At 52.3% G+C, this 19,872-nt stretch overlaps 1 protein-coding gene across 5 annotated transcripts in view; it reads left to right on the top strand.

Moving 5' to 3' along the window:
- The window catches only part of EPS15L1 (epidermal growth factor receptor pathway substrate 15 like 1), a 97,733-nt gene that overhangs the window by 46,741 nt on the left and 31,120 nt on the right, over positions 1-19,872 (top strand). For all 5 annotated transcript variants that reach the window (XM_049640126.1, XM_049640125.1, XM_049640124.1 and 2 more), the window contains exons 11-19: positions 2,240-2,396; positions 3,057-3,142; positions 4,001-4,073; positions 9,822-9,983; positions 10,605-10,802; positions 12,334-12,498; positions 17,385-17,508; positions 18,470-18,520; positions 19,167-19,303. In XM_049640126.1, the coding sequence (XP_049496083.1) occupies positions 2,240-2,396; positions 3,057-3,142; positions 4,001-4,073; positions 9,822-9,983; positions 10,605-10,802; positions 12,334-12,498; positions 17,385-17,508; positions 18,470-18,520; positions 19,167-19,303 (1,153 nt within the window). The remainder of the gene's footprint in view (positions 1-2,239; positions 2,397-3,056; positions 3,143-4,000; positions 4,074-9,821; positions 9,984-10,604; positions 10,803-12,333; positions 12,499-17,384; positions 17,509-18,469; positions 18,521-19,166; positions 19,304-19,872) is intronic.

The following is a 19,872-nucleotide window of genomic DNA, read 5'->3' as shown; positions in this document are numbered from 1 at the left end:
ATTAACGTACAGTGTATACACTGTGCTCTTGATTTTGGGGGTAGATTCCCATGATTCAACACCCAGTGCTCATCCCAACAAGTGCCCTCCTCGATGCCCATCACCCATTTTCCCCTCTCTCGCGCCGTCCCATCAACCCTCAGTTTGTTCTCTGTATTTAAGAATCTCTTATGGGTTTGCCTCCTTCTCTGTTTAAAACCATTTTTCCCCCTTCCCTTCCCCCATGATCCTCCATTCCACTAACGAGTGAGAACAGATGATGCCTGTCTTTCTCTGACTGACTTATTTCACTCAGCATAATACCCTCCAGTTCCATCCACGTTGCTGCAAATGGCCAGATTTCATTCTTTCTCATTGCCAAGTAGTATTCCATTGTATATATAAACCACATCTTCTTTATCCATTCGTCAGTTGATGGACATTTGGGCTCTTTCCATGATTTGGCTATTGTTGATAGCGCTGCCATAAACGTTGGGGTAATGTGCCCCTATGAATCAGCACTCCTGTATCCTTTGGATAAGCGCCTAGTAGAAGAGCAGTGACAGCACGTTGCTCAGTAGCTTGTGGAAATAGCTGCCCTCGGCGAGAATTCGTAGATGTCCACGTTGTGACGGGAGGCCCCGACCTGAGAGAACAGGCTCTCCCTTCGCAAGTGTGTGACACCCAGAGTCAGTCACCAAAACAGCTAGTGGAGGCCGACTGCTTCCGACAGGTCCGGGGCAGTCATTGTCGGCCCCTTCAGATCTGGCGTCCCCTTTTAGAAACCGATAAAATGCGTGTGCCCTTTATCACCCTGAAGCGAACGTGCATGTGATTCAGAGGTAGCGGTGCGGCGCCCCAGTCGTAGTATAGGGACAGTCCCTCCACCTGCCAGTGACGCCACAACGTGGAAGCAGCACGGTGAAATCACGAATACGCTCGGATTAGAAGAGGGAACGCATAAGGAGCAGAGGGCAAAGACAGAACGAGCAGGCTCTGGAATCACCGCTGGGAGAGTAAAAGGCCAGTCCGGGTTTGTCTGCGGGGGGCCGGGGGGAGCGCAGATAGCACGCCCAGGGGGACGGCAGGGAGGAAACAAGGACGGAGCCAGAAGGCGCGTGTAGGCCTCCCCGGCTGGTGGCTGACCCCGCCTGCAGGCCTCGGAGCCCACACTCCCTCAGAGACCGGGAGCAGGAGAGGGCTGGAGAGAAGAGGCCTCAGCCCAGGAGCAGCCGTGGGCGAGGCGAGGCGGCAGGACCGACGCTTACAGGCAGAATCCTCACACCTCGCCCTCAAACCGCGACAAAAATGAAGACGTTTGCAAACCAGCGCGTGTCAGCGATATTCAGTGGGGTCTCCGTGCTCCCCGTGGCCCTGTGCGTTGGTGTTTGGGCCCGAGTCTGCTCACCACGCCCGGCTCCTTGGCTGCGAGTTAGAGGGGTGTCGCTCTTCGGTCACGACTGCAGTGGGAGGTGAGACCGCCTGCGCAGTGGCCAGGGTGAGACAGTTTTGCAGATGCGGAGGCCTTGTCCTACTGCGTGAGGCTTTCCTTCCCGTGACGGCCGGCTCCTCCGTTACCGGGCTGATTGTGAAGCTTCTCCCCCACCCCGGCTCCGCGGGAGCTCCACGTGCCGCCCGTCTACCAGGATGCCCAAAGGCCACGTGAGCAGGGCCCCTTAGCAGCGAGGGGCCGTCCGGTGCAGCACGGCCGCGGGTGGCCGTCCAGGCCCTAGCTCCTCGTGACGACGACCCAAAATGCTGCTGCTGTCATCCCCGTTGAAAACCAGCAGCTCAGGCTGCTCAGATAACCCAGGGCTGCGGGAACTTGCTGAAGATCCAAGGGTGCACGCTCGGGCCCAGCTTTCACTTCCACCAGAGCGGCTCCGTACCGGACCCTCACTGTCTTCCACACACACACCATAAAGAGCCGGTTGCGTTCCTGGTAATTGTTGATGAGGCCTTCCCAAAGGCCCACCGCCTCGGACTGTGGGGTGGGGTTCGGTGGTTCTCCAGCCAGGTGGGGCCCCCCTTCTTGTGCTGACGGCCCCTCCTTCACCAGCCGTAGGGCCGGATGCCTGGGTGGCCGGTGGCGGGACTGCGGTCCTCGAGAGGGATGTTCAACAGAAAAGGAGTCGCTGCTGTGCCCCGCTGTTTGTGTTGTCACTGTTCGTTTTTTAAATGGAGGGGTTCTGTGATTTGTACTTCCCAGGCGGGGCCGAATTCTTGTCTGATGTCTAATTAGCATCCCGCCTTCTCCCAGGGCCCTGGCTGATACGAGGCAAACGGGGAAGTTAAGTAAAGACCAATTCGCATTAGCTATGTACTTCATTCAGCAGAAGGTCAGTAAAGGCATCGACCCCCCTCAGGTCCTCTCACCGGACATGGTCCCGCCTTCGGAGAGAGGCACTCCCATCCAGGTGAGTACCCCTGGCCACATCCCTGTTGTGCTCCTGTGGCTTCCCGCAGCCTGCCACCAGGTGGCGGCAGTGGCCCATGTGAGCAGGCCAGTGCCCTGCTGTTGTAGCCTGCCTTCTCGTGGCCCCGCCTTCACCAGGGGCTGGGGGTGGGGCTGGGCCACTGGCATAGTTATCCAGCTGGGTTCTGGCACTTTTGCCACTTGCCCTAGTGAATTGGAGATTGTATCCCTCATACTAGCACCTGCTGGGTGGTGAGGTCAGCTTGTCAAAAAAAAATTTTTTTTTTTAATTTTATTTTTAAGTAATCTCTGCATCCAGTGCGGGGCTTGAACTCACAGCCCCGAGATCAAGAGTCACAGGCTACATCGACTGAGGGAGGCAGGCAACCCTCAGCTTGTCAATTTTTTTTTTTTTTAATTTTTTAATGTTTATTTTTGAGATGGAGACAGCGCGAGTGGGGGAGGGGCAGAGAGAGAGGGAGACACAGAATCCGAAACAGGCTCCAGGCTGCGAGCCGTCAGCACAGAGCCCGACGCGGGGCTCGAACCCACAAACCGTGAGATCATGACCTGAGCCGAAGTCGGACGCTTCACCGACTGAGCCACCCAGGCGCCCCATCAGCTTGTCAAGTTTTAACCCTGTGTCTGAATTTGGTTCCAGGATGGTTCAAGTTCTCTTGGATCAGGGGAATTCACTGGTGTGAAGGAACTTGATGATATCAGTCAAGAGATTGCCCAGTTACAGAGGTGTGTTAAAGCTCCTTCCCCTCGGAATCTGGCCCTTACACAGGCCCTATCCCAGCTTGTTACCACAAGTACCACAGGCTTGTGAGGCACACAGGTTGGCCGTCAACAAGTTCATGCAGCAGAAGCGAAGCAGGGCACATTCCCCCGAGTTCCTGAATTGACTTAATGAGCTCGAGTGATGACATCCTCAGTTGGAGTCAGTCTGGGCTGTGGAATCTCAGGCAGGTTGTTGCTAGGTAGCCATAGGCCCTGCCCCCTGCCCTTAGGATGGGCCTTGTTCCCCCTCAGCACGTAGAACGGCTGAGCCTCCGAGGGCAAGTTTATGGCTCAGGACCGACAGCTAAACTGAGGGAGCCTTTGTGTCCAGGTCTCTGGCTCCTCTCTGTGCCTGCTGCCTCAGTCTCCCCACCTGTAAACAAGGGCTTTGGATGGGGTGTCTGTCCTCTCAAATCTGGCATAAAGAGATGCTTCCTCTTCAAAGCAGCATTCTCCCACCAGTTAGTTCTAGGAGAGGGAGGAGGGCCCAGGAAGCACCTGGCCCTCCATGGGCACAGTCAGCAGGGAGCGTTGAACCCTCCTCACCCCGGACACCGCTCTGACTTCCTTTTCCCTCTGCTTGAGGGGCTCGAGTGGTCTCATTGGGAACAGTGCCTCCTCGTAGCCACGGACTCGCTGATGGGGGAGGGGATGATGTAGAGGGCACGATCCCTGAGGGTCATTCCTAGGAACCAGCTGAGTTGGGTTCCGTGGGTATGGACGGAATTGGGTGTTGAGAAGTCGGCGTGGAGAGAATACACCATGGCTGTAGTCCTGCTATCACTCATCTGTGCTTTTCCTGAATTCTTTTTCTGTGCCCAGAGAGAAATACTCCCTGGAACAGGACATTAGGGAAAAGGAAGAGGCAATCAGACAGAAAACCAACGAAGTACAGGTAAGAATAGCCTCACCCTGGGCAGATGGGTCTTGTCCTGTGGGGGGGGGGGGGGGGGGGGGGGGCGGCCGGTTAGTGGGGGGGGGGCGGGGGGAGGGGGGCGCCTGCCGGTTAGTGGGGGGGGGGCAAGGGGAAGGTAGCCCCACCCTTGCACTTCTGAGTGACGTTTCTACCTTTCTTACAACCATAGACAGGGTTTTTTTTTCTTTTCTTTTCTTTTCTTTTCTTTTCTTTTCTTTTCTTTTCTTTTCTTTCTCTCTCTCTCTGTCTCTCTCTCTTTTCCATTGAGCTATATAATTCACATAACATAAAATTTGCTACTTTAGAACAAGTAGTTCATTGGTTTTTCGCATGTTTGGTGTGTTCCTTAGCTGTCCCCTCTGTCTAGTTCCAGAACATTTCCATCACCCCCAAAGAAACCCCATGACGTGTAGTCCTCACACTCCATTGCCACTGCCCTCCCCACTCCCCACCCCGGCAACTACTGATCTGCTTTGTGTCTCCATGGACATACCTGCTCTGGACGTTCAACGTGAGACCTTTTGTGTTTGGCTTTTTTCACTCGAGTCTCAGTTTCTGAGGCTCAGACAGTGGCTGCTAACCTGTTCTCGGACAGTCCCGCCTCCTGGAGCGTCTCCTAGCAGGTGGTGGTGACACAGAGACTGGGGGCCTGGCTGCCTGGGCTCATACTCAGTTCTCTGTAGCTGTGTGACCTTGGGCAAGTTACTGAACATCTCTGGGTCTTGTACTGCATTGGTTACGAGCGTTCTGCTTTCCTGAGTTGTGGGGCTGGGAAACGAAGTCTGGCACCTGCTCAGGGCTCACTCGGGCCGCTTCCTGCTCTTCTCCATCATTTGAGCAGAGGGGAGTCTGCACCAGGAGCAAAGCCATCAGCACTGGGCAGCTACACTGTTGAAGAGACCTGGGTCCCCACGGTCTCCAGTCTGGGTGGATAGAGAAAGCCCTGCCACTGTGGGGACACTAGAGGTGGCTGTGGCGCCCTGTGGGTGAGGCCGAGTCATGTCGCAGGGACCGGCGTCCTCTGCTTGAGGACTCTGAGTGTTCTGAGCTCCGAGCTGTGGCCGGAGAGGAGCCTGGCTAAGTGGTCAGGACCCCAGCTCCGCCGTGTCTCACCTGAGTGACCTGGGCAGGTAGCTCGGCCTCCTGGCCTCCATCACCTCAGCTGGCCACGAGGCTCAGCGCGCGGGCTGCTCACGGAGCCGAGAGCAGTGGCTGGCTGCCGGGTGCGCTGCGAGAGTGGCCGGTTCTCTCTGGATCACCTCCTAGGGCGTGAACCTGAGCTGGGGGAAGTAAGTACCATCTGACTCAGTTGGGCTCTCAGGGTGCTGGAGGGCGCGTTCCGCTGATCTGTGGGAAGTGCTGTCCGTCCTAGCTGTGGTCTGCGGGTGAGGTGGGGTGGGTGTGCCCACCCTGCCTCAGGACACTCATCAGTGCCTGCCGTGCAGTATCCAGACCCTTCTTTTCTGGCTTCTCACTCTGTGCACGTTGGCCGTGAGGACTAGGCCGTAGGTGGTCTCCTGGAATGTTTTGGATTGGAAAGCAGGGACTGGCCTGCCTCTGAGATGAAGGGTTTCTTGCTCAAATGAGCTTCTTCAGCTACAAGACCACCTTGTAAGCAAAGTGACTTTATTTCTCTGAATGTATGTACTTTCATCGTGTCATTTTATTCTCCCTCACATCTCTGATTTCCGCCCGTGTCCTAGAACTGATCCCCCAGACGTAGAGCCCTCGCCCCGCCTCCATCATCTGTGTCACCTCACTCCATCTTTTTAGTCCTTTGGTGGAGCCGGCCTCGTCTTCCCTCCCGCCCGGGCCTGGGTGACGCAGATGTGTGGCTGGTTCTGCCTTCCTATCGTGTCTGGGTTGCCATGAACATGCTTTGGTTTGCATTATGGTCCTGAGGATCCGGGTGCTATAATGTCCTGTCGCTACCAAGGAAACCATCATGAGGTCTCTGGCGCCTGCTCCAGGTCATTCTGAGGAAGAAGTCGGGCCTGTGCAGAGACTCGTTCTGACATCCGGAGGCGCTGTCCTCTGTGGTCTGTGGCAGGTGCGGCCAGGCTGCCTGGAGCCCTGGCTGGTGGGCTCCTGCAGCCTTCGAGGTGCCGGGGTCCTTGTGTGCCCCGACAGCCCCCCAGAGCTGGGAGGGAGCCCTAAGCCAGCCAGACTGGCTGTTCTGTGGGGGCGTCGTCCGTAAGCAGGCCGGGCTGGGGCCCTGCTGTAGTGCTTGATGGCACAGACAGAATACTACGTATTTTTTGGAAGTTCCCCTGTGAAAACCAGGTTTGGTTGGGGTTCCTGCCACCTGTCCCCAGATGGGTCTGGCCGTGCCGGCTAGCACAGTCTGTGGGTCAGGGCCCCGCATGGAGTGCGAGTCCTTTGTCCTCAGGCTACTTAAGCAGCAGAAGCTTCAGCCCCCACGGCTCTGTTCCCATTGTGCCCTTTCCCTGTCCTCCCGGAGTCTTTCACCTCTATTTCCATCGCTGTCCTTCTGGCGAGCACCCGTAGTGTCTGCCTGGTTTTTCCTTCCTTCCCTCCTTCCTTCCTTCCTTCCTTCCTTCCTTCCTTCCTTCCTTCCTTCCTTCTGCCAAAATCAAGAGCTGGACGCTTAACCGACTACGCCACCCAAGTGCCCCAAGCATCTTTTCATGTGCTTATTGACCATCTGTGTACCTTTTGAATAGACATTTCTATTCAGACCCTTTGACCATTATTAAGTTTTGTGGGTTTTTTTTTTTTTTTTTTTTTTTTTTTTTTTTTTTTTTTTTTTTGGTCTTTTGATAGCTGAGTTGTAAGAGTTCTTTATATTTTCTGGGTAAAATTTCTTCATCAGATATGTGATTTGCAAAAATTGTGGGTTGTCTTTTTACTTTCTTGATAGTGTCCTTTGAAGCACAAAAGCTTTAAATTTTGGTAAAGTCCAGTTTATTCCTTTTTTTTTTTTTCTGCTCTTGCTTTTAATGTCATATTTAAGAACTCATTGTCAAATTCAGGGTCACAAAGATTTTACCCCATGTTTTCTTCTTTCTTTCTTTATTTTTTAAACGTTTATTTATATTTGAGAGAGAGAGAGTGCGAGCAGGGGAGGGGCAGAGAGGGGGGAGACACAGAATCCAAAGCAGGCTCCAGGCTCTGAGCCATCAGCACAGAGCCGTATGTGGGGCTGGAACTCACGAATGAAGAGATGGTGACCTGAGCTGAAGTCGGACGCTTAACTGACTGAGCCACTCAGGCGCCCCTACCTTATGTTTTCTTCTAAGACTTTATCGTTTTACCTCCTACATTCAGATCTTTGGTCTGTTTTGAGCTAATTTTGGTATATGGTGTGAGGTAGGGATCCAACTTTATTCTTTTGCATGTGGAGATCCAGTTGTCCCAGCACCATTTGTTGAAGAAACTGTTCTTTCCCTGTTGAACAAATGCCTGGCACCCTTGTCGACTGTCACTTGGCCATCGATGTGTGGCTTTATTTCTGGACTCTGTTCTATCCCATTGTTCCACATGCATTTCTCTTTAGGTCAGTACTACGCTGTCTTGGTGACTATAGCTTTGTATAGGCATATGTCATTTTATTGTGCTTTACAGATTCTGTGTGTTTTGTTTTGTTTTTCTTTTACAAATTGAAGGTTTGTGGCAACTCTCCGTCAAGTGAATTTATTGGCACCATTTTCCCAGTAGCATTTGCTCACTTTGTGTCTCTGTGTCCCATTTTGGTAATTCTCGCAATCTTTCAATGTTTTTTGTTATTATTATATTTGTTATGGTGATCTGTGTTCAGAGATTACGACTCCCTGAAAGCTCAGGTGATGATTAGCATTTTTTAATAATAAAATATTTTTTAATTAAGGTATGTACGTTGTTTTTTAGACATAACACTATTGCACACTTAAACTGTGGTGTAGTGTAAACATAACTTTTGCATGTACTTGGGAACTCAAAAATTCATTTGACTCACTCTATTGCAACACGTGCTATATTGCAGTGATTTGCAACCAGACCCACAATATATCTGAGGTATGTCTGTAGTAAGTTTTGAAACTGAAAAGTAGAAGTTCTCCAACTTTTTTTCTTCTCCTTCGAGATTGTTTTGGCATTTCCAAATCCCTTGCATTTCCTTATGAACTTTGGCCTCAGCTTGTCCGTTTCTGTGCAGGAGCCAGCTGGGGATTCCAGGGGGGTTTGAATTAAGTCTGCAGGTTCTCTGGGTTGTTTCTTTGTTCTCTTTGCTCAGACACCTCCCGCATTCTGACCCCAGCTCCCATCCTGACCATGAGCTGGGTCTTCGTCCCCATTGGGCTCTTGGATTCCCCCTCCTTCGTTACAGAATGAGGCTCAGATTCCTTGATGTTTCAGGCCACCACAGCAGGCCTGGCCCTCTTCCCTGCTCTGTGTCCTCTTCCTCCGTCACTTGTTGTTTCCTCAGATGTGGCAAACCTGTGTCTGGGACTCCCTACCACCATCCTCTTCCCTTCCCCAGACTTGAACACTGAAGTTCCGCTTCTTGAATTCAAGGCCAAGGGCAGGGAGACTGGGGAAGAGAGGGCCTAGCTCCCCAGCATAACTCAGAGGTGTGTTTTGGCTGTCTAGAGTGGTGAGAGCCATGACATTTTCATCCTCAAGGCAGAGAGGAGGCCCTGTGCCTGCTTTGGGTTTTCTCCTAAAATGGCACCAGCAAAGCCCCAGCCGGCCCGGCCCTGGGGATCGGCCTCACCATCCCCGTCCTCTCTTACCCCCAAAGGTCCCCTCAAATCTTTCCCTTGCTTTGATTCTCATGGCCACCATCCCCTCGTGGCCCAGGTCCCCTCCCTGCTCCTTTTGTTGGTCTGTCAGAGATGTCGTCAGTTAGCTCCCACGAGGCCTTCCAGAAAGGTCGCGTGCGTGTTCTTTCCTTCCTGTTGGCACGAACGCCAGAATGCAGCATACACATGTGCTTGGCCACGGGCTTCACGTTGTAACTCGAGTATGAGGTGCAGCTTCCTTTAGGGTATGAGCACGCCGTAAGTTGTGAGCCAGGCCCGCCTGGTGGGAATTTACTTGGTTCCCAGGTTTTGCTCCCATAGACTGCATGTTTTCATGTGCACCATACACCCCCAGGGTGCTCTTCCTAGGGGTGTCCTGGTCGGGTCTGAGGGTACCTTTATTGGTCGTCTGGGTAGATACTGCCGATTTGGGGCAACGTCAACAGTGGAGAATCATCCTGTCCCACGCTCATACTTGAACGTCCTGCGGGGGCTTCCTGCGTGGCCCTGCTTCCTTTTGCTGGAGCTGGAGCCCCACACCCCCTTCCCCACTTCCGTGCAGTGTCAGTCTGGTCTCCCTGTGCCCCCACCCCCCGCCCCGAGTCCACCCAGCAGCACCCGTACATTCTGTCGGTTCTGTTCCTCCCAGTTTGTTTGTGTTTGGGTGATGCTTCTCCCCTCCCCACCCTTGACCACATGTCACCGGATAGCTCTTCTTGGTGGGACCCAGCTACTCTCCCAGACCCTGGCCACTCTTAGGCCATCAGTAAATATTTGCCAAGGGACTTAGTGAGAGGTCATGCCACGGCCACCAACTGAGATGCACACATTTACAGCAAGTGTGCACCGGATGCCTGCTGAGCACAGGCTGACGGGCAGGGGCCGGTCTCGTAGGACATCCAGGGGGCTCTAGCCCAGGCTGAGACTGCTGTCTTGGACATGCTTCCCACCCCCCATGCTCAAGTACATTGACGCAACTCTTCCCTAGGAATTGCAAAATGACTTAGACCGGGAAACGAGCAGTTTGCAAGAGCTGGAAGCTCAGAAGCAGGACGCCCAAGACCGCCTCGACGAAATGGATCAGCAGAAGGCCAAGCTCCGAGACATGCTGAGCGACGTCAGGCAGAAGTGCCAGGACGAGACTCAGATGGTGAGTCTCACGCCCAGCATGGCGGGGGGGCTTCCTGTGGGCTTCTTTGGGCTCACGACGACCTGGAAACACAAGGCTGAGGCGTCCTACTGGTTTAATCAAGTTGTGGACATACCATCTGAAAAAGCGTCCAGGCATCTGTGGCCTGACCTCCGTCTCACCCACCAAGTCAGTCATACAGTGAACGGCCTTGGTCCCCACTAAACTCACCCTGGCTGGTGCCTCACAGCACCCCGGGGCCAGCATGCTCCTCCTCCGCCCCTGCCACCGTCTGGTGTCTTCACTGCTCATTATAAACCGGGGAGGCTGCAAGCTCAGCAGATTGAAAGCCCTCATCTCTTCCTCTGAGGCCTTGCACGGGGATGTTTAGCCCCTGGGAGACAGGTAGACTGCCTTTGCTTATCCCAGGCCTCAAAATTGACTTATCCCAAAATTGACTTTCTGTCAGTTCATGGGCATTTGCACGTCTGCCTTGTTTCCTTCTGTTCTGCGAGTGGAGAGAGGGCCCTGGAAGGAAGCCCAGGTGTCCCGCCATCAGGCTGGTATCTGCCTCACTGGGTCCGCTTGTTCCAATGATGTGAATTAAGACTCCTCCTTTTGTCATATTTCATCTCATTTCAGATTTCCTCGTTGAAGACCCAAATCCAGTCTCAGGAATCTGACCTCAAGTCCCAGGAAGATGACCTGAACCGGGCCAAATCGGAGCTGAACCGATTGCAGCAGGAAGAAACCCAGCTGGAGCAGAGCATTCAGGCCGGGAAAGTTCAGCTGGAAACCATCATCAAGTCCCTGAAATCGACGCAGGACGAAATCAACCAGGTATCTCCCTGAGGGCGGGACCTTGCCTCTGCTGGTGGCGGGGGGGTCTTCTGGGGCCTTCTTGCCAGCGGAGCAGCTGCGGTGAGCTGTCACGTCGGGGTGTGTGACCAGCCTGCACAGAGGGCACTTGTTACCTTGGCTCTCACCCAGCCCGTTTATGTCAGGCTCTCTTCTTAGAAGCTGTCGTCCTGGCCTGGAGGTCAAGCACCCAGCGTCCTGCAGCGTGTGCTCCGGCATCACGTTGACTTTGGCCTGCGGGCTGTTTGCTGTGCCCCGCTGTCCTTCCACTTCCCCACCTGGGCGCACGCCCTCTTTGGGGAATGGGCAGGGTCTGTGTGAGGACTTCAGTGGCTCCTTTGGAGAGAGTCTTGGGTATAGAAATGCCCTCCCCAGCACGGTTCTCAGACCAGCGAGAGGGACAGAGTCTGAGACGTTTTCCGGCACCTCTCTGTCCCCGTGCGATCTGAGGACTGGTACATTGCTGAGGCCCCACCCTGTGATGAGCATCACCCCACGTGGGGCCCTGTTCCAGTTCTGCAGTCTGTCTGGGCACCCCATCCTTATCCTGCTTTGGTGTGAAGGCCCTGGGGCCTATAGCCGCTGCTCGCCAGCAGAGGGCGGGCTTTCCTCCCGCTCCCCTGTATGTAACAGCCCAAGGCCTCCTTGCCAGCCCTTGGGTGTCCCATCGACAGACGGGCGTGATGCTTACCCTTGGCACTATTACAGTGGCCAGCTGTGCTTCCTCTCTTGACCGACTCGATCCCTTGCTCTTTTTGCCAGGTTGCAGACAATAGTTGATCGCAAACACGTACGCGGGATTTCATTCCCTGTGTTGTGTTTCATTGTTTCTTAGATCTGAGATTATTTTAGGTCTTTTCCATCTGAGCAATTGGAGTTTGTGTAACATAGATAGGATCCAAGCCATGCGCGTATGTTAGTAATAATAGTGATGTTCACTGTCATGTATTAACGCCCACCCTTCCAGATGCTACAGGAGGTGTTTTACCCATCGCTTCCTGTGGTCCTTTTTGGAGAAGAGCTAACAGAGAGGTTAGGTCACCCGCCAGAGGTCACACAGTGTCTCACACAGGATGAGACAGTTAAGATAACATTCCTGGTCTGTCTGACTTCATAGATTGTCCTCCTTTCCCTGGCCTCACATCCCTGTCCAGGACAAGGAGCAGTGGACAGGGTGATAAAACCCCATAAAGGGGAAATGTTTACTATCACTTGGAACAGATCGTGAATGTGGATTTTTACCAATTTCAGTTCTTTTCAGAATTGACAGATGTTTGTTTGAACACAGGCCTCTCTCAGGGGTCAGGGATATAAACAGGCCTCATGGGGCAGCGACAAGGACCTCGTGGTTTACAAGTCGTGTCACTTGGGATCCTCTACTGTGTAGGCGAGTAATTCAGTTCCCCATGTGAACGGAGTTGGACAATAGGGTTGGACGTTAGGAGAAAAAAAATATCTCTCCTGACACCTTTCCCCTAAACCCCGTGTGATGTCAGCAATCTTTGTCGTGTAGGCAAGAAGCAAGCTGTCCCAGCTGCATGAAAGCCACCAAGAAGCCCACAGGACCCTGGAGCAGTATGACGAGGTGCTCGACGGGGCCCACGGCGCCAGCCTGACCAACTTAGCCGACCTGAGCGAAGCCATCTCCCTGACAGAGAGGGGCGGTTTTGGAGCCATGGTAAAGGTTGAATAAGCGTATTGCAGTCCTGGGATTAGGTCCCACGTTGGGATCAGAGAACGCCCTGCCTGCTGGATCCGGCACTCGCCAGCCTTGATTTTGTCCAAATGCAGGGTGTTTCTTGTTTTCGCTGCCGCTTTGCGTGTCCACACAGGCCCCGCAGCCCGGGGTACGTGGCTGTGCGTGATCCTTGCTTCCAGGACGAAGCCAAGGATAGGCCTGAATCCTTTGTAAGACCAGTTTTTAAAGATATTTGTCTTTGGTGAGCCAGCTACCCAAATTCAGAGGGCTTTCCCAAACTTAACCAAAAGTGGATCAGGCTCACACATGTGAAACCCTACATCCTACTAGTTGGGGGCGGAGGGCGGGGCATGGGAGAAATGTGTGTGTGTGTCCGTGTTCCCACAAGGAGCACCTTGAAAACTAAATGTATTTGTGAAGATCAAGACAAATGACAGCCCTTTGAGGCACTGCTGTTTGCCCTGTGAACTGGCCCCTCTCCTGCACTTTGGGGTGTGCTGAATTTGGGCTGAAATCCTGGGCTCTTATGACCCCGGGGGCCTTGATCAAGTCCCAGGGTGCTGTGGACTCAGGCTGCTGACGTCCAGCCGGTGTCCCTTTTTCCCCATATCATCATGTCCCCTTTTTCCTGCCAGCGCCCGCCCTTGTGGCTGAGCCCCAGCGTGTGCCATTTCCGCTTTAGCCTGGCCGATGACAACATCTTTGTGCTCCTGACAGAGCCGATGGGATGCTCTTGGTCTCGGTGGTTTCACTGTGCTCTGCTCCCAAAGCCTTTTGACCTCTCACCCCATGTTGCTGCCCCCTCGTCCGGGGCCACTCCTCTGAATTGTCTTGCTCCTGGCCCTGGGCTTCGTGGATTCCTTCTTCTTCCTGTAGTCACACAGCTTCTCTCTCTTTCTCTCTCTCTCTGTCTCTCTGTCTTTCTCAACTTGAGTCTTGGCTCTTCACGTTCATTTCTTGACCTGTTTCTTTCCTCAGTAGCCAAGTAGTCAGTCCTAAGAATATATGGGGAAGCTTATACCTCCTTCCCCGAATCGCTTAGAAGATGCTGTTGGTGTCCTCATCTGTCTCCTGTCTTGGGCCCTCACTGCCTCCCTCTGCCGCTCACAGATTCCTTTTCCTCACGGAATTGTAAACGGGTGAATTCCGTATCTGCTCTTGAGCCCACCGTCAGCTTGATTGTCCGAGTTCAGACTACGACTGTCCACTCTTCGTTCGCTGGGAGAGACAGAATTGCCCGCTTGGCTGGCTGGCCGCTCAGTGTGTGCATTTCAGCTTCATGACTCTGACTTTACTTTTCCCGTCTGTCACTGGCCCCCTCGCACAGCTTTCCGCTTGCCCTCCTTCATCTTGGTTTGTGGAACAGCTTAAACCCTTTTGCAGGTTCGAATAAGATTGGTTTCCTGGATAAAAAGTTGGCAGTTTGCAAGTGGCCAGTGATTTTCCCTCCCCCCGCCCCCCACAGATTTTTCATCTTTTCCTCATTTCTGTTCATCTTGTGAGCGGGGCAAAGTTTACATGATAGGCAATTCATTCTGGAATGTCGATGTCAGATATGTTACATAGCAACTTGCAACCGGTGTCTGAAAAACTATATTTATCTTGTTGTACAAATACAGTTTTTAAAGCATTTTTCGGTTTGTTTCCTTTTCTTAATAAACACTTCGAAGAGGGCTTTTTGTTTACTCTTGAATGTTTCGAGACTGCTTCAGAGAGCAATTAGTTCTCTTTGAGGTGGGTGACAGTGAGGGGTTTAGTTCCCTGAGAATACTGTAACCAAAGAGGGGCATCCAGAAGTTTCTACGGCTGGGCAGGTCTACTGAAGTCACTAACTTTAGTTTTCAGCTCATACCGTGTTACTTTGTCCCAAAGACTGAGGCTTCTTAAAGCCAGATTTATTTCTTGTCTCTCATCCGACGATGATACTGGCCTCTGGCTCTTGAAGGCAGCACTCAACCAACTTGTCTAGTAGGAAAAGGCAATAAATCATCCCCGACTTCAGCCTCGCCAAGACCTTATCATGAAAGATTGGTTTGTCATCTCATCCAGCCCCACTGGTGTGCTGGAACCATTTTTATTGACTTTCCAGAGCTGATTATTAAATAGGAATTTTGTAACCTGATTGTTTAACTTTTGGTGACTTGAATTCAGCCACAGGGGGAGTATTTGCACCATGGGAATTGACAGGACGAAGCTGCCAATCAGGGCCTTTTTTTTCCCCCCCAGAGAGCTGGTTCACCAGCACACCACTGCCCAACCCCTAGCTAAAGGGAAGGAGAGTCACAGAAACTCCTTTCAGAGTTGTCACATCGGTTTCTTAAGAAGTGCAGAACTCAGGACTAGTTACTGAACTCCACGTTCAAGGTATTTTACCTCTGCTAAGGGACCTGTCATTTACCCCAGTGCTCGTCTGCCACACCCGTGTCTCCCAAGTGGCAGGTGGCTCAGTTCTCATTGATAGGTGGTCAGTGGCTGGTGGAGTTTATGGCATCTCTGTACCAGGGGAAGCCTAATTTTCTGCTCTGAATCTGTGAAATGGACTCAGAACCACCGGTGGTTACCTCACGTGTGTGAATCCTGCTGGGGTCTTTTTAGGCTTCTCCTTGGAAGGGGAGGGAGCGATTGCTACTTTAGGCAAATAATTGCACCTGAGAAAGAGATCACAGACCTGGCTTTCAGTTCGGGGGGCTCACAGCCAAAGCGTCTAGAGTCACAGCCTCTTCTCTGCCATCGTCCACTGTTAGTTGGCAGGCTTCCAAGTGATGATTGAAAACATCGAAAAAAAAAAACCAAAAAAACACCAACTTGTAAATCAGTGCTAATTTCTAACTAAATAGAAGCTTTCGTTCTGAGACCAAGCTGTCATTCTTAATGTGCTGCTGTATCCAGGACATCATCTCTCTTCTTCTGGGGTGAGATCCATTCCTTCCCCCAGGGTGCAGCGTGAGAGGGTGATTTTCCGTCTTGGCTGCCCGGCTTCTTTAGATCAGGACACCCCATCCTACTTATCTGTGTGTGAGAGGCCCGTCGGACGTCTGTCGGGCGACTGCAGCTCGCATGTTTGCACTGTGACGTCCTTACGGAGCCGCCCGCTTCCGCGGTATGTGTGGTACTTCCTTGCCTAAGAACCCGCTTGGTCTTCCCGCCTTGGGGAGGGAGACCTGTGGTTGGAGGCTCCAGGTAATCTTCCCCAGGTAAGAAAAATCATCCCGTGTTCATCAGAGGACAGGGTGTTTGTCGTCCTTCAGGAGCCTGTGGCTTCCCGTTGGCCCAGGGCCTCCGGGAGCCATCCCGCTTTCCGAAGTCAAGCAGCACAGAGTGCTGGGGGCCTTGTCTGGAATCTTCCTCTGGCACCTTTGACGTCATGGCCCTGTGACCGTTGTCTGTATTTTTACGGAAGCCCCAGCTCTTTAATCACTTGGCTTTGGTCGGTTGGAATAATGGATGTTTGCCAGCCCCACGGGTGCCGACACACCTGCCGGGTTCAGTGAGGATGTTGTGCTTTTTCATATCACAGTGAAACCTTCGTGTTTTCACTGAGGGTGTGTCTTCATTAACCAAAATACACTCACTGTTTCTAAACGGAGTGGGCCTTGTTCCCGTGTAGGTTGTACCCCCTCACCCCCCAACACACACACATCGGGGCCATTTTCCACTATAAAAAAGTGCTCTTCAAAAGCAAATCGTCTTTTCTTCCGGCTTAAACGTGCTTGTTTGTTTCTAGAAATAAGCACTTTAAAACAAAATGCAAAGTGTTATATATGCTCTAGTAGTTCCAACTGCATAAGCAGCTCATTTCCTCCCAAGATGCAAATAGCCAGCGTGTTTCTTGGTGTGGGGACAGCATTTTCAAACATGCCCACTTAGCTATACGTTCTATGAGGAAAAGATGGTTGAGGGAGGCCACACTTTTGAATGAGGCCCAGGCTGTGGTTCTTGACTGGCTTGTTACGTTTTCCTTTGGACACTTCCAAAGATACCACTTTCTTCTGACTTTGTAACATCTTATTTTTGATTTCTAATTGTGATAAAACGCACAGAACATAAAATCGTTCATCTTAACCATGCCTGAGTATATTCATGTGCAACTAGGCCCCAGAACGTTTTTCTGCTCATTAACCACTGACTCCCCAGTCCCTGGAGCCCACTGTTTTACTTTCTGTCTCTGCAAACCTGACTCCTCTGGGGACCTCTTCTAAAGTGAGATCACACAGTACTTGTCTTTTCGTGACTGGCTTGTTTCACTGAGCATCACGTCCTCAAGGCTAAACAATACTCCTGTGTATTTACCTACTGCATTCAGTGTATCTGTCCATCCATTGGTGGTGGCTTACATGACTGCCTTCCACTCAATGTTTAAATAAACTTTTAGTTCGCAAGAGTGGTGGATTTGCAGAAAAACATAACAGGTGGTACAGAAAGTTCCCACATGCCCCACACTCCGCTTCCCCTGTCATTAGCACCTTATCCTGTACATTTGTCACTGAGTGAACTAGTGCTGACACGTTATGAAATGATGTCCATATTTCTTCAACGATTTTCTCAAAATGTCTGTTCATTTTTGAGAGTGAGTATGGGGAGGGGCAGAGAGAGAAGGGGACAGAGGATCCGAAGAGGTCTCTGTGCTGAGTAGAGAGCCCAATGTGGGGCTCGAAGTCACAAACGACGAGATCATGATCTGAGCCAGAAGTCGGACGCTGAACCGACTGAGCCACCCAGGTGCCCCACTTCAATGATTTTTTTAGTCATTCTCCGTAGGGTCCCACTGCTTGAAGGAGAAACAGGCAGGTTGGGTATGGAATTCTGTACTTTGCTTTAAATTTGAAATAATAAAGTTCCTGTCCTGTCTCTTCACAAAATTACAGGACGATCCTTTCAAAAATAAAGCCTTGTTATTTAGCAACAATGCCCAAGAATTGCATCCGGATCCTTTCCAGACCGAAGACCCCTTCAAATCCGACCCATTTAAAGGAGCTGATCCCTTCAAAGGTATCTCTCTCGGTGCCCACTTAGTCATTGAAGGGCTGTTTACTTTGTGCCTGTTAGAGTTGTCCAATGACCAGAGTGGTTGGCCAGTAGCACCTTCTGGAATGGAGGGGGAAGGGAGTTCTTTGAGCCCCGTGGGTCACCAGAGCGTTGCACCTCGGCCTGGTCCACTGCGGAGCTGAGGTGTTAGAGTTGGGAGGCAAGAGGTGAGCTCCCAGCTTGCAGCGAGGTGCCCATGTTCACGGGCAGCTGGCTCCGCCCTCGACCTCTGCTCGCTTTGGTTCCCATCCTCCTGTCGGGGTGGTAAGTTCTCCCTCGCTGCCCTGGTGGGATGGATAAGATAACCAGAGGTAGTCGTGATCGTGAGACTCCCCAGTGAGCGACAAGTCCCCACATAAATCTAAGGTCTCGATGTGACACATTTGCCCAGAGCCCCACATGAGTCCAGAATAACTAAGAAGGCTTCTAGAGATACATGTTCCTCACTGTGGTCCTTCAGAGCAAGGTAGCATTTCCAGGAAGGCTATCTGTACGTCCCTGAGCAAATGTACGGAGAGGGCGAGGCGTGGAGAGGGCAGAGGGGAGCGCCTTTCCGGCATCACGTGTGGAATCGAAGCACCACAGGACCCAAGCGACACCGGGCGGCTCTGGAAGCTCAGATGTGTGGAGCTCGTCCTCACACTGGGGCTGGCCGTGGGTCGGGCCCTGTGTTGTCCTGGCTGGGGGAGGTGAGAGGGACAGTGAGGTACAAGAGTGTAGCATGGCGGAGAGAGAGCGAGCGGTGAATTCTGGTTCGTTCCACATTTCCCCCCGCTGCAGCCCCGTGTCGAGCAGCCGGTGGTGCCTCATTTCGTCCTGAACCCCCCAGCTGGGAACAGCCGCCTCGGCCAGTCGCTGCTCCTCCTTGGATATGCCAGGGTCATTTCTACGGTAGAGCTAAACATTCCTCTCTCCTCCAATCTAGGTGACCCGTTCCAGAATGACCCCTTCGCAGAACAACAGACCACTTCAGCAGGTAAAAGCCTTTGTGGGAGAGGCTTTTTGGTTTTTCATGGGCTGGTCCTCACCCTTATTTATCTACTACTTTCTTTTTCTTTTTTTTTGCTAAGGTGAAATTCGTAGAACACAAAAGTCAACAGTTTTAAAGTGACAATTCAGTGGCATTCGGTACATTCTTAATGTACAACCACCACCTGTGTGTAGTTCTAGAACGTTTCCGTCCCCTAAAAGGAAACCTTATCCCCATGAGCAGTCACGCCCTCCTCCCCCAGCCCCAGGCAACCACCAGTCTGCTGTCTATCTCTGGATTTACCTGTGTTTTCATTATTAAAGTCAGCTTTGTCGGGAGGTGTAATTTATACACAGCAAAATTCACCAATTTTAAGTGTATAATTAGATGAGTTTTGATAAATGAGTTTTGAGTTAGGTGAGAACATTTCCATCGTCCCAGAAGGTTCTCTTCTGCCTCCTACCCCCCCCATCCCCGGGTCCCTAGCAATCACTGATCTGCTTTCTGTCATTATGGTTTTTACCTTTTCTAGAATCTCATATAAAGGGCATTCAGTCAGCTACGCACTCTTTTATGTTTGGGTTCTTTCACTAAGCGCGGTGTTGTTTATTCATGGGGCATGTTTTTCTTCACTTTCCAAAACACCTTCTAGATCCATTTGGAGGGGATCCTTTCAAAGAAAGCGACCCGTTCCGTGGCTCTGCACCTGACGACTTCTTTAAGAAACAGACAAAGAATGACCCATTTACCTCAGACCCGTTCACGAAAAACCCTTCCTTACCCTCAAAGGTGAGTGTCACCTGGGAGGCCTAGGTGCTGCCCGTGTGTGCCCTTGGCGCACACGAAAGTGGCCCTTCCTTATCCCCCGCCCACCCCCGGGCCGAGTCCGGGGCTCCCAACATGCGGACTGAGCTCGCGAAGCCTGACGCGTGTGCACGTAGGCCGTGAGCGCCACACGGTTCTCCGGGAGCTGGGCCGCGGGCATGTCCTACTCCTGGAAGGTGAGGTGACTAGTCCCTGTGAGGCTTGTCCCATGAATCAGGGGTCACGTTCAGAGGTGCACTGAGCCCGCGTCAGGATGGGTTGGGCCTCGAATAGCTCTCTTTTCTCTGTTCCTTCCTGTGCCCCTGTCACTTCAGCTCAGGCCCACTGGCTGGCTTCTCTGTTCTGTCGCCTGCCCCCACTGCGACCCCGTCTCCCAACAAAAATGAAACAAAACAAAGCATCACACGTTCCACATGACCACCCTGCCATCTTCCTGGCAGCACTTAGTGTGTGAGGCACTCACGTGCCCCTCTCCACCCCCAGCATCTGGCGGACCGTGTGTTTTGCAGTGTTAGGCCCAACACACTGCATTA

The sequence above is a fragment of the Panthera uncia genome, chromosome A2 (assembly GCF_023721935.1).
Source record: "Panthera uncia isolate 11264 chromosome A2, Puncia_PCG_1.0, whole genome shotgun sequence".
NCBI lineage: Eukaryota > Metazoa > Chordata > Mammalia > Carnivora > Felidae > Panthera > Panthera uncia.
This window is presented reverse-complemented; position numbering and strand designations above follow the sequence as displayed.